At 38.4% G+C, this 17,433-nt stretch overlaps 1 protein-coding gene across 2 annotated transcripts in view; it reads right to left on the bottom strand.

The window, feature by feature from the left end:
* Window positions 1–17,433, bottom strand: part of kif26ab (kinesin family member 26Ab) — a 174,298-nt gene that overhangs the window by 91,938 nt on the left and 64,927 nt on the right. For both annotated transcript variants that reach the window (XM_087291020.1, XM_087291021.1), the window contains exon 3: window positions 10,006–10,494. In XM_087291020.1, coding sequence (XP_087147146.1) covers window positions 10,006–10,494 — 489 coding nt within the window. The remainder of the gene's footprint in view (window positions 1–10,005; window positions 10,495–17,433) is intronic.

Genomic DNA, 17,433 nt, shown 5'->3' with positions numbered 1-17,433 from the left:
ATGCTACACCCTACACCCTCATCTCTACAACCCGAGTCCAGAAAATCCAACTATTCACACCTCCTTCCAAGTGTCTTTGTCTTTCTTTTTTTTTAAAGAGCAGCATAATTTCTCCCTCTCTGCCTTTCTCTCCTTTTTTTCTCCAGCTCAGAGGGAGGTAGATCACAGTCTGTTCACGCTGCTTAAGGATTCCTGCTTTTGGACTCCCAGTAGGCCAGTAGGTCATTGCAACCCATATGAAGCCCACGTGGAAAATCCCACCCCGCTATGCTCTAATAATTTGATCTGCCAGCTCGAGTAAAGAGCAATAAAGCTGACAGTAACACGCTCTCAAAAGGTGCTACTTGTTAGATTATAGGCAACGCTTTCAACAAGATGCTCTAAGAAACAAACATTGTGTTGTTCGTGTTGCAATGTATACAAGGATTGTCATTTACACTAATGAATGCATAGGTTTTGTCATGGTTAAGCCTGGTGTTCAAACTACTCTGGCATCTTTGACCAGTGAAAATAAAAGTTTTGAAAATACTAAAGATCTTGTTTTAATTTTGAAACACTGCTTTTCTGTTCCAGCATTGACAGACTGAAATGCAAACTTTTGAAAACATAAGGATAGCTACCCACAATTACTTTCTGACTGGTTGTTGTTGCCTAAAGACTTAGGGGATTGGAAAAACACGAAGGTGAGTGATTAATAACAGAATTTTCTTTGTTGAGTGGATTAAAAATTAATCACAGGTTGGACACAGGACATCTGGCAATTACATATTGTAGAAATGAAATTTATTTAACTTTTGACCCTGATTTTGAAGTTACCGTTTTCTCTGCAAAAAGCAAGTTTAAGTCACACCAAATCAAAAGTCTTGTGAGTTTTGTACAGTTTATCACCAATTGCAAAACCATTAGAGTAACACATGCAGTGATAATGGTATTTATTTTTGATGGGAATTCTGCCCCTCTGCAGGAAAAGAATGTTATTTTCCATGTGATAAAGAGAGTATTGAGCTCCTTCGGCTTTGTTTCTTATTTATCAGGGGTCACTACAGTGAAATGCACCAAGATGTTCTCGCTGTGGTCTGTAATCACAATGACATACTGGACCAGGTCTAATACATTGTGGACATTGTACCGCCCACAAAGGTAGCTACCAGTGGTGGGTTTAGGCATGGGCAATATACGTGATCAACCAGGGTGGCGTCTTGTTAGGGGCACTCCCTTTTCATCAACGACCGCCTCGCGCACCCATACCCCCACCCCCACCCCCCAAAACCCACCGCACCCCACACACACACACACCCCAATAATGGTTATATCATGGTTAAAGTTGTTGCATGTCTGCCGGTTCCTGCCTCAAAATGAGCAAGTTTAAGCCACTTGTACATTCAGGAAGCGTTCAGAAAAAACAATACACCAGCGAAGAAACTCAACACAGAGAAACATTACCACCTCACTGCCAACTTGCGTTTTGGAAGTGTTAATGCAGACCAACAGAAACAGTGTGCAGAAGTATAAATGCACAGCAACGCGCGTTGCACGCATCGTAGGTTACCCAGTCACTTGACGGAGATGTATAAACCAGGCTTTACCCAACCGGGACTCAAACCAGCAACCTTCTTGCTGTGAGGTGACAGTCCTAACCACTGACCCATCCTTTTTTAAACAAGTTATAGTATTTATGTTCTGGTTTAAGCCACTTGTACATTCAGGAAGCGTTCAGAAAAAACAATACACCAGCGAAGAAACTCGACACAGAGGAACATTAACACCTCACTGCCAACTTGCGTTTTGGAAGTGTTAATGCAGACCAACAGAAACAGTGTGCAGAAGTATAAATGCACAGCAACGCGCGTTGCTACGGTGCAGGTTACCCAGTCACTTGACGGAGATGTATAAACCAGGCTTTACCCAACCGGGACTCAAACCAGCAACCTTCTTGCTGTGAGGTGAAAGTCCTAACCACTGACCCATCCTTTTTTAAACAAGTTATAGTATTTATGTTGGTAATTCAAGGAACATAATAGGAATATACAGTGAATTCAGAAAGTATGCATAGCGGTTAGATGGGAAGCAAAGGTGTACAGCCATTTTCAGATCTCTCCAGAGATGTTCAATAAGATTTCAATAGGGCCACTCAAGGACAATGAGCGAATTGTGTAAAGCCACTCCATATGATATTTTGGGGGTGTACTTTGGGTCGCTGTCCTGCAGGAAGATCAATCTTTGCCCCAGTCTGAGGTTAAGAGCACTTTGAAGCAGGTTTTCATTCAGGATGTCTCGGTGCATTGCTGCATTCATCTTTCCCTCTATCCTGACTAGTCTTGCAGTTCCTGCTGCTGAAAAACATCATGCTTCACTGCAGGGATGGTATTAACTTGGTGATGAACAGTGCCGGGTTTTCTCCAAACAACACCTGCCATTCACTCCAAAATAGTTTAATTTTAGTGTCATCAGACCAGAGAATTTTGTTACTTATGGTCTGAGAGTCTTTCTGATGCCTTTTGGCAAATTCCAGCTGGGGAAAGGCTTCTGTCTGGCATGACAGGCCTGATTGATGAATTGCTGCACAGATGGTTGTCCTTCTATAAGGTTCTCCTCTCTCCACAGAAGAACACTGGACCTCAGACAGAGTGACCATCGGGTTATTGATCACCTCCCTGACTAAGGCCTTCCTCCACTGATCTCTCAGCTTAGGTGGCTGGCCAGCTCTAGAAAGAGTCCAGGTGGTTCCAAACATCTTCCACTTATGGATGATGGAGGCCACTGTGCTCACTGGAACTTTCAGAGCAGCAGAATTTTCTCTGTAACCTTCCCCAGCCTTGTGCCTCAAAACAATACTCTCTCAGACAATTCCTTTGTCTTTATGCTTGGTTTGTGCTTTGACATGCACTATTAACCCTGGGACCCTATATAGACAGGTGTATGCCTTTTCAAATCATGTCCAATAAACGGAGTTTACCACAGTTGAACTCCAATGAAGCTGCTGAAACATCTCAAGAATGATCAGTGGAAACCGAATGTACCTGAGCTCAATTTAGAGCTTCATGTCAACGGCTGTGAATACTGATGTACATAAGTTTTTTCAGCTTTTTTTAATTTTAATAAATTTGCAACAATTTAATTGTCATCATGGGGTATTGTTTGTAGAATTTTGAGGAAATAAATGCATTAAATCAATTTTGGAATAAGGCTGTAATATAAAAAATTTGAAAAAGTGAGCTATGAATACTTCCCGGATGCACTGTAATTGTATTAAAAGAATAGTTGCCTTTAATATCGTTTTAACCAAACCTTAGTACATAGTACATGCTGAAAAAGCATTTTGAAGCATTCATCTGAATCTAAACTTGACATCTGTCAACTTCTTTATTTTATTTTGATGTTGAATGCCCTGAACTAATCATCAAAGTGCTTCTTACCATTTGATGTTTCACTTCTCACTTTTCAGGAACACCTGTTCCAAAAGTTCTTATGTTCCTTTACCCACAGTAGCACAGGTTTAAAAGCTTCACAGAACGCAAGGCCCCTCCAAAGATTTCCTGTCAGAATCAGTCCATCTCAATGGCTTTGTCTCCACCTCTTTTCTCCCGCTGCTTGTCATTTCTCCCCACAGAAATCAGACGAGTTAAAGCTCCTTGCTCAAGGCTCTGCCGAAGTCCCAGCACACTGCATGCATTATTGTCATCCCTCCAATCTAATGAAAGGATGAAGCCTTTCCAAATTATACAAGGCACATCTTTGAACCAGAGGAAAGCATAAAGAGCTCTGTTCACAAGAGTGAGTTGTGTGTTTGGGTGAGTACCATGAGGCAGACAGCTTCTGTTGGTTTTTCAAGACATACTGGGCCAGCAGTTGGTCAAATGTTTTATTTCTTTATCCAAGGCTTTCTGCTTTGTTTGTCTGCTCACACGCTGGCTGCTAAAAGCATCAGTGGCAGCTCGCTTGCTGGAATAAAGTACTTGTTGACTAGCACAAAAAGGAAAAGCGCAGACATCACTATTGTTAACCTTTCTTCATCAACAGCGGTAACTGATGGCAGAACAAAGAGGCTCTTTCTGAGGCAATTGCAAAAGAATATAAAAGCAACATCAATAGCGCAGAAAGATGTGATGTGTATTATAGATAACGCTCGAATGCAAGGGATAGTTCAGTTGACCACCTGTTTTCTTTTTGTTTCATTTAGTTTAACAAGCTGAAGCTGTACACTTAGCACACATGAGCAGTCCTCTGTGGAATGTAGCAGTTCAGTAAGGCAGCCAGTCAATAAAATGCGGGAGTAATAAAATGAACTCCTCAAACTGTCAATCTGCCAAACCTGCATTCTGGTGATTGTACAATATACTGTATGACTGAGAGCAATACATCAGCCACATGATTAATCAAAAGGTACTTAGCCCTTATGAAATTACTGTCATCAATCGATAATAGTCCATGTTTTATATACAGTTGAAATCAGAATTATTAAACCCCCTTTGATTTTTTTTTCTTTTTTAAATATTTCCCAAATGATGTTTAACAGAGCAAGGGAATTTTAATATATGCCCGATAATATATATTTTTTCTTCTGGAAAAACGTCTTATTTGTTTTATTTTGACTGGAATAAAAGCAGTTTTACATTCTTTTAAAAACATTTTAAGGTCAAAATATTTAGCCCCTTCAAGCTATATATATTTTTCGATAGTCTACAGAACAAACCATCGCTAGTTTGTTCTGTAAACCTAGTTAAGCCTTTAAATGTCACTTTAAGCTATATAGAAGTGTCTTAAAAAATATCTAGTCAAATATTATTTACTGTCATCATGGCAAAGATAAAATAAAGAAATAAAATATTAGAAATGAAAACATAGGTCTCAAACTCAATTCCTTGAGGGCCACAACTCTAAGCTATGTGAGCCTACAGCTAAGGCCGTACTCACACCAGGTACAGTTGCCTCAAACCGAGCCAAAGCACATCTGTCCCCCCTCCCGTCTCCCCCCGACGGCCCGCACTCAGACCACAATCGGGCCTGGGCAAGCTTACGTCATTGCTGCTGTGCAGTTCAGTGAGAAGCGCTCTCACTCAGCAGCACAGTGGAGATTTCTCTAGTTATATCCTTTCAGTCGTTTGATATGCAGTGACGTGCAGTCAAATATTTCGCCAAACAGTCCTTAGGGATGCGGTGACACGCAGTCAGATATTTCCCCGAACAGATCCGCCACTTTTGGCGCTCATTATCATAAAACCCTCGTGCTGCAGTAATGAGGAAGTCTGCTGAAGGTGCGCAGCTGTCGTGCAGTGAGAGGTTTGCGTCTTTAATAAACTACGGCAGTTTGCGTTCACTGAACAGTAAGAAAGATTAATAAATCCAGATGAAGCAGTCCCTTAAAAGTCATGTCTCCTTTTCAGTTTCGGGCTTTGGTGCGTTTTGCACTGACACTACAAACATACCGCATACGTAAGCCCAAGTAAATCGCGCTCTGGCCCACCTCTTCCAACCGAGCTAGGGCCGGCCAAATGAACCGTGCTTGAGCCAGATTCAGCGCCCTCACACTTCTTAAACAATCCGGGAAACAGGCCTGGGCACAGTAAGGATGGCATAGTGTCAGTAGACCCTAATTAAGGTGATCCAACTAATTAATGTGTTCAAGACTACTAGACACAAGAGCTTAATCTAAAATTGCAAACTTTCATACTATATTAAGAGTTCCCACTTAGTTATTGCTTGATATAATTTGCAGATTTGGCATACTGTCCTGGGAGAGAACCCTAAGCTCGGCATGGAGGGTTCATCCAAACAAAGATAAGGAAAGTAGGATGAATGGGCTTATTTATTGGATGTTAGAATTATTCTGATTGGTCTAGAATGATTATTGATGTGAGACCAGCTGTGATCATTCATATAACATACTCCTCTCGAAATCACTTTATAAAACTTCATATAGTACTCTAAAATCGGGCCGAGTAGTATGTCCGAATTCATAGAATTCGAAAAACAGTATGTGAAAAGTGGATGACATACTGTTTCCGGCGAGATTCTAAAGTGCACAACAGATGGATGCTACGCTCTGCCATGATGCACTGCTAGAGAATTTATTAATGGGAGTGAAGCGACACAACTGACGCAGGTAGGTCATGTGATAATGACAAAAAGGCGGATGTAGCACATCCGAGCTCCATTCATCCTATTCACACTGAATAGAACGTACTTTTCTAATGGCTAAGTAGTATGTTTAAACTTAAGTGAAGTATGTACTAAGTAGTAGGCGATTTTGCAGTCTAGTAGTTGAAGCCCAACTGTCAACTAATTTATTTGTTATAATATTTTTATTTTGTTCATTGAATGATGGATGTTTTGTTTCTGAATGTATGTATTTTTATTTCATTTGAAAGTTTTATCTTTTGTCCTATTACGGAAGTGTCTGACTGGAAATTAGTATCCCAGAAGGTATATGAAGGGTGTGGATGTTGTCAGGGTTGGTATGATATTGGCATGAGAGAGAATATTTGCTCAAATATTGGAGAGAGCTTATACCACTATGATCCTGTGAGGATAGCAATTTCCTCCTTGAGAATCCCTAGACTATTTGTTGCTCTGTGTTTACTAAATACAGCTTTAGCCCCTAAAGCGGAGATATGCAAGTTTGTGTTAGTGGACTGCAATTGAGTATCGCCAACAACCACGAGCATCCCAGATCACCCTGAAAAACCAGGATCACTCAGTGGCTCCTCTGGCAGCACTAGATGCGATGCACCCTGCTGACTCCTTCACGAACTATAACTCCAGTTTTGTAGCATTCCCTGGCTCCGGTAAAAACGAACTGATGTCTGTTTGCCCTTTATGGTAATGAAGCAGTCGTTTTTATGCCACTATGAACACGAGCACTAACACAGGCCTGCAACGGGGTTTATTTATTTCACTATTCATTTCATATGGACAATGTTTGAGCTTTACTAAATGAACTGTTGCATTTTGATCTTTGAGTTTTGGAAAAAGAAAAAACAAAAAGCTTTATTTTGAGCCAAAACCTTTATTTCTTTTGTCTGTATACCTTTGTTTAATTGTTTTAAATAAAAATTTTAAAGGTAATTTTGTACCGGATTGGTTGTGATAATTATTTATATTAATTTGTATCATGTTGTGGGTTTCTTTTTAGGGTTAAAATATAATTGTAAGTGATCTAATTAATAAGAAACCAGGGCCTTTCCCTTGAAATAGGAAAAGGGTGCTACATAGTCATATTGGTTAGTTGGATCAGCTGTGTTTGATTGCAAAAAGCTGTGTTGTTGAAGCAAAACTGTGCAGAACTGCGGCCCTCCAGGAATTGAGTTTAAGACCTATGCCTTAAAATGTTTAAACAAAGTCTGGTTGCACATAAATGTGAGATATGCAGGATGACTGTTGGCTGTTAAGCATATTAGCATATCTTCAAATATTGAATATTTTGGTGTAATCTTTTCTTTTAAAATAAATAACATTTTATTGTAACTTAAACACCAACACTGATCTCTTCTAGATTCATTGACAAAGATATTTCCAAATCACTCACTCACTCACTTATCTTCAGCATATTCCCTGCATTTTCAGTGATCGCCAGAGCCGAATCAACCACCAGTTACTTTGGCATATGTTTTACACAACTGTATGTCCAAATCACTCGATCACAGATAACACTCACTCACTTAACACAGTCTACATGCATGTTTAAGCATGCTCTCAATATTTCTATGTCTAACTTACCACACGTAATTTAAAGTACAGACGTTTTCAATCTCAATTCATTCAGACAACTTTAGGCTCACATAACCTGACCAGACATCACAGCGAGTTTTTCCATTTCTCTTAACCATTGCATTACAATAACAGCAGCTCCTTTCACTTGGAAAGATGTGAAAGTACATCCAAATCACTGTTATTTTCAACCCCTGCACCCAGAAAAAAGCTCCAACACTGAACATTGAAGCCTTTTCAGAGAATGCACACATAGACACAAACTAATGATAGGTTCACGGCAAATGCGGATATAAGTATTTGCGCGAGTAGATTACACATGAAGCAAAGGCAGGAATGACATGGAATTAATCTCAATTATTTCTTCCGCACAACTTCACCTAGAGCGAAAAATTAGCATGAGATGAAACACTTCAAAGCATTTGTTTTGAGAGTTTTCTTATTGAAAAAACAACCAAATAGGTTGTTTGTGCAAAAAATGTTATATGACCTATAGTTACAACCTCTAATAGATGCAAAAATGATGACAACGTCATGTTGGGTGATTTTATATGAAATGACATATGACTAGTACAACTAATCAAAATTATGGCTTGTTTAATTGTATTGTATGGATTTTATAGACAGTCCCTTAAGACCTTAAGACATCAAAATGATTTTCACTTATGCTTATTGACCACGTTTAATGTCTTGTGAGTAGGGATGCTCATTTTGGTTAATTTTGCCAACAGACAACCCCCGCTCGTTAACCAAATATTAACAGTTAACCGCTAACAGATTAATATTAAAATATTATTTAATTTAAATAAACAATGAATAAACGCCTATTAAAATATCATTTAATTAAAACAATTTATTAATAAATGCTATTTTGTTTGACTCTATTAAATATATATGCACATTAAATATTAAAATACTGATTTATTTTAACATGCAGACAGCATACAGAACATAACAGAGCATCTTCACGCACCTGCAGTGTTTTCAGCAGCATAGAAAAACAGAATAAACTAAATAAAACTAATAAAATAAATCCTGCTCTAGATTTTTTGCTCAAATGAAAAATTTTGATTACAAAACGAAAACACTGACTGAATCCTTTTTAAGAACCGACATAGGCTGTTTGTCCAATCATGTTTTTTTCTTTAGTAAAATAAAAATATCAGGCTACCTCAAAAGATCGCTCCACAGATAATATGCATTTAATTAATGCTCCGCTGTTATTATTATATTACAAAACCTCTGTCAACATTTTAATTTAAGTCATTAGTTTAAAGAATACGTCTTAATTATGATTTTGACTTATTTCCTCTCTCACTCGCGGTTCATGTATTCTTATACTCAGCTAATTGTCTGTTGTCCTTCAACAGACATTTAACTGACTATAAAAAACTTTGTCAGTATCAACAGATATTAAGCAAACAGTCTACTAATACTCAAATGGACCATCAAAATAAAGTGTTAACCCAAACTCGACTGAGTTAAACGATTCATGCATTTTAGCAATGAAGAAAGAGCACAATGCATTAAGCCTTGTGTTAGGGCAACTATTTTAGTAACAAGATTTTATTATAAATATCTGAATTACCATTTTAAATACTAATATTGATTGTATTGTATATTAATATTGACTGACACAGTTTATATTTCAAGTTACCAATTTTTTGATTTTACATTGTAAAAGTGCCATAGAAATAAAGACGAAGGAACCGCAATAGCCAAGTGGTTAACATGCACACACATGGTGCAATAACACAACAGGGTGTCCTGAGTTCAAATCCCACCTCAAAGACATTTCCCAATCCTAGCCCTCTCCCACTTTGCTTCCTGTCTCACTACTGTCCTATCTAAAAAAGGCCAAAAAATAGATTAATTGAGTTGTAACAGTTTTATTACTTTAGTAAAAAATAATTCCAAAAAAAAAAAAAAGAAGAAGAAGAATTGTGTTGTTTAAACTCATTATTAAACTTATAAAATTGGCCATAGTTTATGTGTGGGTGTGAATGCAAGTGTATGGGTGTTTCCTAGTGCTGGGTTGCGGCTAAAAGGAATTCCGCTGTGTAAAACATATGCTGGATAAGTTGGCAGTTAATTTCGCTGGCGACCCCTGATTAATAAAGGGACTAAGCTGAAAAGAAAATGGATAAATGAATACTGTTAATGTTTATTAATAAGTTCACTATTTTAGTAAACACACGTATCAGTTGTATTTCCTAAAAAATGTGACAAATGATCTATAGATCCGTAGGAAGGCATGTTGTTTGCTGTTTTAGGAAATGATTGAAAAATAATTCCTACTGGGTTTGGCTGAGGCAGGAAGTTGTTGACGCGTGAGATGCTCCACATGCCCTCCAGGTACTGCTGCGCTTGAATGGTGACTGAGCTGATGGTTCCCGCCAGTGGTCTTCCAGCCATGGTCACCTGAACGCTGGGTTTCAGAGTTGAAACACTGGAGGACGAGCTCTGAGACCAGCCTAGCTCCCGCTGACGCTCGCCCACAGGCAGGACGCTGTGCGCTGGATGAGGGATCCTGGATTTGGTTGGTCTGGAGGAGACAGTGACCACGCCGTGAGTCATCAGCCTGGCTGGATGTCCGGGAAAGGTGCTGGATGGTAGAGATGGCATGTCGGGACAGGGGTACAGATCTTGGAGAGTCTGAAGCGCTTGTTGTTTCAGCTGCTGTGCTGATGAGCCACACGCCGGACACCTCGTGCCTTCATGTCCACCTTTCAGGAGCCAATCGGGGATCTGCAGCTGTTCTATGATGAAGGAAGCAAATCCAGGGTCCTGTGGGGAGTCAAAAGAGGAGAAAAATAGATTGTTAGAGATATGAACTGAGCTTGGTTTTTAGAATTAGTTCCAGCTTCTTGTTTAAAATGTAAAATATTATTATAAAGCTACACTGTAAAAAATCCAGGGATCCACACAATTTCAAAAAAGCAGTACCTTATCTTTATTGTTTTTTTTTTTCTAATTTAAGTGGATTGAACATTTAACAATTAAGTTGTGTGGAGTTTACATGTTTGCATCATTCTCAAACACACACATGCACACGCACACACACATACACACACACACACACACACACACACACACACACACACACACACACACACATACACTACTACCAGAGCACCAGGAGGAAACCCACGCCATCACAGGGAGAACATGCAAAATCCACACAGATAATCCAAATGGCCCAGCCGGGACTCAAACCAGTAACCTTCTTGCTGTGAGGCAACAGTGCTAACCACAGAGCCACCATGATGTCCTAATTTCATAATATAAACAACAAATACTCATTACTATAGTGACAATAAATATAATTTTATCAGAAGGACATTTACAACAACAAATTAAATCCGGATGTATTGTACTGTTCACAACCACAGCCTGCAGACATTTGAACAAGATTTTTCCCAGTTTTCCCAGAAGCCCGGTCTTAATTATAATATTTCAAACCAAGCGGAGCTGAAAAGTGAGAGTTTCGTGGGTGGGTGGTGGGTGGCAGGGTGTAAAGAAAACAACAGCTGAGCCCGGCCATGAAGCACATTGCAGTGTGTATTTACATTTGATAAGACTCCCAGCAGGGAGAGATATGACAAGAGACCCAGCATGAAAATAATCATCTCCCATTCAGTGCCAGGGGCTTGACGCCAGTCTACCTGATGGACAGGGGCTTATGTCTGTCTGCTCACACTCAAACACAATGAAGTGCTTACAGCAAGTAACTATTGCTACAGTACAAGATCACTTATCTTGATAACACTACAGAACACACTACAGAGGATTATCCAGCCGCCATTATACAAACACACAAAAGGTAAACATGTAGAATTCATTCATTTTCTTGTCGGCTTAGTCCCTTTAATCATCCAGGGTCACCACAGGGGAATGAACCGCCAACTTATCCAGCACGTTTTTGTGCAGCTGATACCCTTCCAGCTGCAAGCCATCCACACACTATGGACAATTTAGCCTACCCAGTTCACCTGTACTGCATGTCTTTGAACTGTGAGAGAAAGCAGAGCACCCAGAGGAAACCCACGCGAACGCAGGGAGAACATGCAAACTTCACACAGAAACACAGACTGAGCCAAGGTTCAAACCAGCGACCCAGCGACCTTCTTACTGTTAGGCGACAGCACTACCTACTGTCCTGCAGTGAGGGATTTGTGTCTTTAATAATCTACGGCAGTTTGCTTTCAATGAACAGTAAGAATGATTAATAAATCCATATCAAACAGTCCTTTAAAAGTCACGTCTCGTCTTCAGTCTCGTCTGCAGTTTTGCAGGCCTGAGCCCGATTCAGAGCATTCACACTTCTCAAACAATCCAGCAAACGGGCCTGGGCACGGTTCCGATAACATAGTGTTAGTGTGCCCTAAGTAAACCCATTCTAACTTGGAACAGTAAAGTTGAACTTAACTTATTATTTTATAATTATAAACATACACTTTAAAAAAGGTTGGGTTCCACACAATTCCCTCATGTTGATTGAAATTGATTAAATTAACTTAATAATTTTAACACATTTAAGTGGACTGAACAGAAAACATTTAATTTGTCCTTGAAAAAGCCTTAAGTATTGTATTGTTTCAACTCACTTTAAATAAGCTGCCTAAACAAACTGCAAAAGTAATTTTTGAGTGTAGTTTATGTACTCAATAATTTTAAGTTAATAAGTTTACTCAATTTTGTTGAGTAAAAAAAGTCAACTAACTGTTTTTACAGTGAGTAAATGATGATAGAATGCTAACTTTAGAGCAAAGCATTACCTCAGCACTCATTTCTAATGATATAATCAAACTTTCACACCCACACACTCACACACTGGTCTTCTGAGAGATATATCTCACACTGTAGATCAGTATTAAGGAGGTTAGACCCGGCCTGGAGCCCAGGGCAGCATTAATGTTTATGGTGCCTGATATTTCTCCGAGCCACAGTAGTAACCTGAATGAGCGAGAGCCCAAAGGCACTACAGAGCACACAAATCATCCACTATGAGACGTAAAAAGAAGATCGTTTAACAGAATTAAAACAATAATTAGCACACAAAACCCTCTTAGGTCTCTTAAAGTGTCTCAATAAAGCAAACAGACTTCACTATATAAGCAAAAAATCATCCCATGACTCGTTTCTTTAATAAATGATGGGGTCTCGGATGACAGGCGGCCATTAAGAATGCTGACAGATATGTTTGTGATTTGTGCCCTGACTTTAAACTTAGGTGTACTGGAGTCCCATTACTATAAATATTCTATGTGCATGGAGTATTCAAAAAGGGTATGAATATTTCAATGTGATCGTTTAGATTAGCAATATCCTCAGTGACGAAGGGCTTTTTGAATAAAGGTAGTGGTGCTGATGATATATGTGTCCTCTAGCAGAACACTTTCGAATGTTTACTCATCTGTGATATTGTTCTAAAATCTGCCCTGTCTTCAAATACTTATTTTCTTTTCCTTTTATAAGATATTCACAATTACCTATGTTCAGATAATTTTGTGTCAGTAAGGTTCATTCATTCATTCATTCATTCATTCATTCATTCATTCATTCATTCATTCAGTCATTCATTCATTCATTCATTCATTCAGTCATTCATTTATTTATTTAAGCAGTGGCGCAGTAGGTAGTGCTGTCGCCTCACAGCAAGAAAGTCGCTGGGTTGCTGGTTTGAACTTCAGCTCAGTTGACATTTCTGTGAGGAGTTTGCATGTTCTCCCTGCGTTCGCGTGGGTTTCCTCCAGGTGCTTCGGTTTCCCCCACAGTATAAAGACATGCTGCAGGTGAATTTGGTAGGCTAAATTGTCCGTAGTGTATGAGTGTATGAGGGTGACAGGCACAGATGAAAAGCCAGCCAGAATGTGTAAAAAAAGTCGTTGTCATATGGACAAGTCTAAAATGGCTTGTTCCACAGAGCCGACCCCGCAACCATACGGGACTAAGGCCAAAGAAGAAGAAGAAGATAGTACCATACTACAACCTACAACCCCAAAATAAACATGTATTCCAATGTTGGTTCTTGCAACACATTCCAAAAAAAAAAAAAGCAGAACAACCAGGATCTTTGATCCCTCAAGCGGCACTGCATCAACCATCAACATTCATATTTAAGTAATATCAATACATGGGCTCAGGACTACTTTAGCAAACCTTTGTCAAGTACCACAATACCTGGTTGCATCCACAAATGGCAGTGAAAACTGTACTGTGCCAAAAGGAAGCCCTATGTTCACAGCGTCCAGCACCGCCATCAACTTCTCTGGGCTCTGAGGCATCAGGGATGGACCATCACACAGTGGAAACATGTACTGTGGTCAGATGAATCAGTATTTCAGGTATTTTTTTTTGCAGGGAAAAATATATGCTTTGTGCTCCGGACCAAAGGAAAAAAAAAAAGAATCATCCAGCAACAAGTCCAAAATCCAAAGGCTGTCATGGTATTGGGTTGTGTGCGTGTTATTGGCAAAGGTAACTTGCACTTCTGTGATGACACCATTAATGGTGAAAAGTATATAGTAATTTTGGAGCACAATATGCTGCCTTCTTTTACAGGAACACCCATGCATATTTCAACAAGACGATGTGAAACCAAATTCTGCACACATTACAAAGTCCTGGCTGCGGAGGAAGAGGATATAGGTACTTGTCTGGCCTGCCCGCAGTCCTGACCTGTCTCCAATAAAAAATGTGTGTAAACTACGGACAATTTTAGCTTACCAAATTTATCTGTACTGCACATCTTTGGACTTGTGAAGGAAACCGGAACACCTGGAGGAAACCCACGCGAACACAGGGAGTACATTGCATGCATTTATTACAGGTATACATTTTATTCATTTTAAAATAACTTTGAAATATATATTTTTTTATTATTCTAAAAATATGTGTTGTTTTATTACAGTTAAATAAATACTGTAGTATTATTATTTATTATTATACTTAAATAATAAGTACTGTATGAGAAAAAAAGAAAACAAAAGAAAAAAAGGTTATTTTTCTTACACCATTGTTTTTTAAAATATTTTTTTGTTTGTTTGTTAATACTTTTTCGCCAATCCATTTATGCTTCTAAAGTAATAATATTTAGTTTTTAAGAATGTTAAATATGTGTTTTTGAAAAACACTAATTAATAGCCATGCAAATTCCATGTGAAACAGCGTTACCTGGAAAAAAACAAGTGTAGCTTTTTAATCTGTAATTGTAACTTCAGTGTTGAAGCAAGGCATTGCCTTTAGGTAAAAAATTTAAATATTACATTTTAATCTTTCAAATAAAATGAATACTGATACACTTTGAATCAAAGTGATAGCATTAGAAAGTTCATACTGTTATAAACATGTTTAAGACCATTTGGCTGTGGATTAGAGCTGATAATGTTGTAAATAATGTACAATTTGTTGCACAGATCCACTGTTTCATGTCATGAGATGTCACTGTATCATCAGGAGCAATGATAATTATTAATGTTAATTTTATTAATGTACTGTGTTAGCATGGGTTTCCTCCAGGTGCTTCAGTGTCCCCCACAGTCCAAAGACATGGGCTACAGGTGAATTGATAAAACTAAATTGGCTGTAGTGTATAAGTGTGTGTAAATAAGTGTGTATGGGTGTTTCTCAGTACTGGGTTGCAGCTAGAAGGGCATCTGCTGTGTAAAACAAATGCTAGATAAGTTAACTGTTCATTCCGCTGTAGCGACACCTGATAAATAAAGGGACTAAGCCAAAGGAAAAATAATGAATTATTAATTTATAAATAAAATATACAGTTTTAATAAGTTATTTTGCCTGTATGTGATTTTTACCCATTCACCTCCATTTTAAGAATCACCAGGAACCACAATTAAGCTAAAACATGTTTACCGAGCTACCAACATCTCAGTATGAGCAAACTTACAGCCAATGTTTATCTTAAGGTGAGCTATCTCTTTAATGACATATAGGTTAATGCTTCATGATACACTGTAGAAATGCAGTGTCCCGACACAATTGGATTAAGTTAACTTCATTTTTTCTACACATTTAAGTGGATTGAACTTAAAACAATTAAGTTGTCCCTAAAAAATCTCAATAATCTTGTTCTTTCAGCTCATTTTATATAAGTAGTTTGAACAAGCAGCATTTATTTTTGTAAAGAATTCCAAGTTCCACACAATTCCTACATGATGTCCCAACTCAAATCGATTAAGTTAACTTATTATTTATTTATTTATTTATTTATTTATTTATTTATTTATTTATTTATTTATTTATTTATTTATTTATTTATTTATTTATTTATTCATAATTATTTATTTTTACAAATTTAAGTGGATTGAACATTAACCAGGGCGAAGCAGTGGCGCAGTAGGTAGTGCTGTCGCCTCACAGCAAGAAGGTCGCTGGTTCGAGCTCTCAGCTCAGTTGGCGTTTCTGTGTGGAGTTTGCATGTTCTCCCTGCATTTGCGTGGGTTTCCTCCGGGTGCTCCGGTTTCCCCCACTGTCCAAAGACATGCGGTACAGATGAATTGGGTAGGCTAAATTGTCCGTAGTGTATGAGTGTGAATGTGTGTGGATGTTTTCCAGAGATGGGTTGCGGCTGGAAGGACATCCAAGTAAGTAAAAACTTGCTGGATAAGTTGGTGGTTCATTCCGCTGTGGCGACCCCGGATTAATAAAGGGACTAAGCCGTCAAGAAAATGAATGAGTGAATGAATGAACATTAACAAAATTAAGTTTTCCTCAAAAAACTGTTTGTGTATAGTGAGAGGGGTCAAATTTCACTGCATGTAACAGTGTTGTGACAAATAAAGGCTCATTGTCATCATCATCATCATCATCATTTTATATAAATAGTTATACAAGCAGCAAAAAATAATTTTGTGAGAGTAGTAAAACTGTGCCATCATTAGGTAGGTAGCATTCATCCACCAGTGCCATAAGAGAATTATAAAAAATGTAGAAGTGAGAGAGGGAAAGAGAGAGAAACAGGAGGTAAGATGAGGGTTAGACCCCTGGCCTTGGGGCTTGTATTTGGCCATTGTGTGACTTTATTGGCAGTCCGCTCTGGGTTTTTATGAAGCTCTGGGGATGAATACAGGAGCCTATCTGCTGATTAGTGATGCACTAAAGAACAGAAAGGGAACAGAAGGATAAATGACTACATGTGTGCCCTCGTCCCACTAGTCTGACTGTCTCTAAAACTAATGATGATGAGATATGAGCGTAGAGAAAGAAAGGACAGAGAACATCAGGAGGAGAAAGATATACTGACATACATGTGAGGAGGGAGAGAGAGAAAGGAACAGGAGAGATGGAGCTGACAAATGAGAAAGTGAAAAGAGGAAAAACTATAAGAGATGAGGGATGAGATTGTACCACTTGGAGAAAGAATGTTATTAATGGTTTTTGACCACCATACTAGATGCTGTTTTTAATTTAGCAAGTCTGCCAGCTTTCAGTTTATCAGAGCTGACAAAACACTATGAATTTATAAAACTCACACCAAAATTGAAGAAATCAAGGCCTATAGAAGTAGACATTTATCTAAAGTAAAGGCAGCATTTAATTGTTTAGCTTGATCATTAGGTTATTGTGTAACACAATTATCTAAGACAGATAATGGACATCAAAAAAACAAAACAAAAAAACTTAATAAAAGACAGATGATGACATTGAATTGATTTTAAGTGCAATTTTTTATATTAAAAGAAGAAGCAATAAAATATACTGGTT

The sequence above is a fragment of the Danio rerio genome, chromosome 17 (assembly GCF_052040795.2).
Source record: "Danio rerio strain M-AB ecotype USA chromosome 17, GRCz13ab, whole genome shotgun sequence".
In the NCBI taxonomy this organism is placed as follows: domain Eukaryota; kingdom Metazoa; phylum Chordata; class Actinopteri; order Cypriniformes; family Danionidae; genus Danio; species Danio rerio.
Note: the sequence above shows the minus strand (reverse complement) of the source record. Positions and strands in the feature narration are given on the sequence as shown.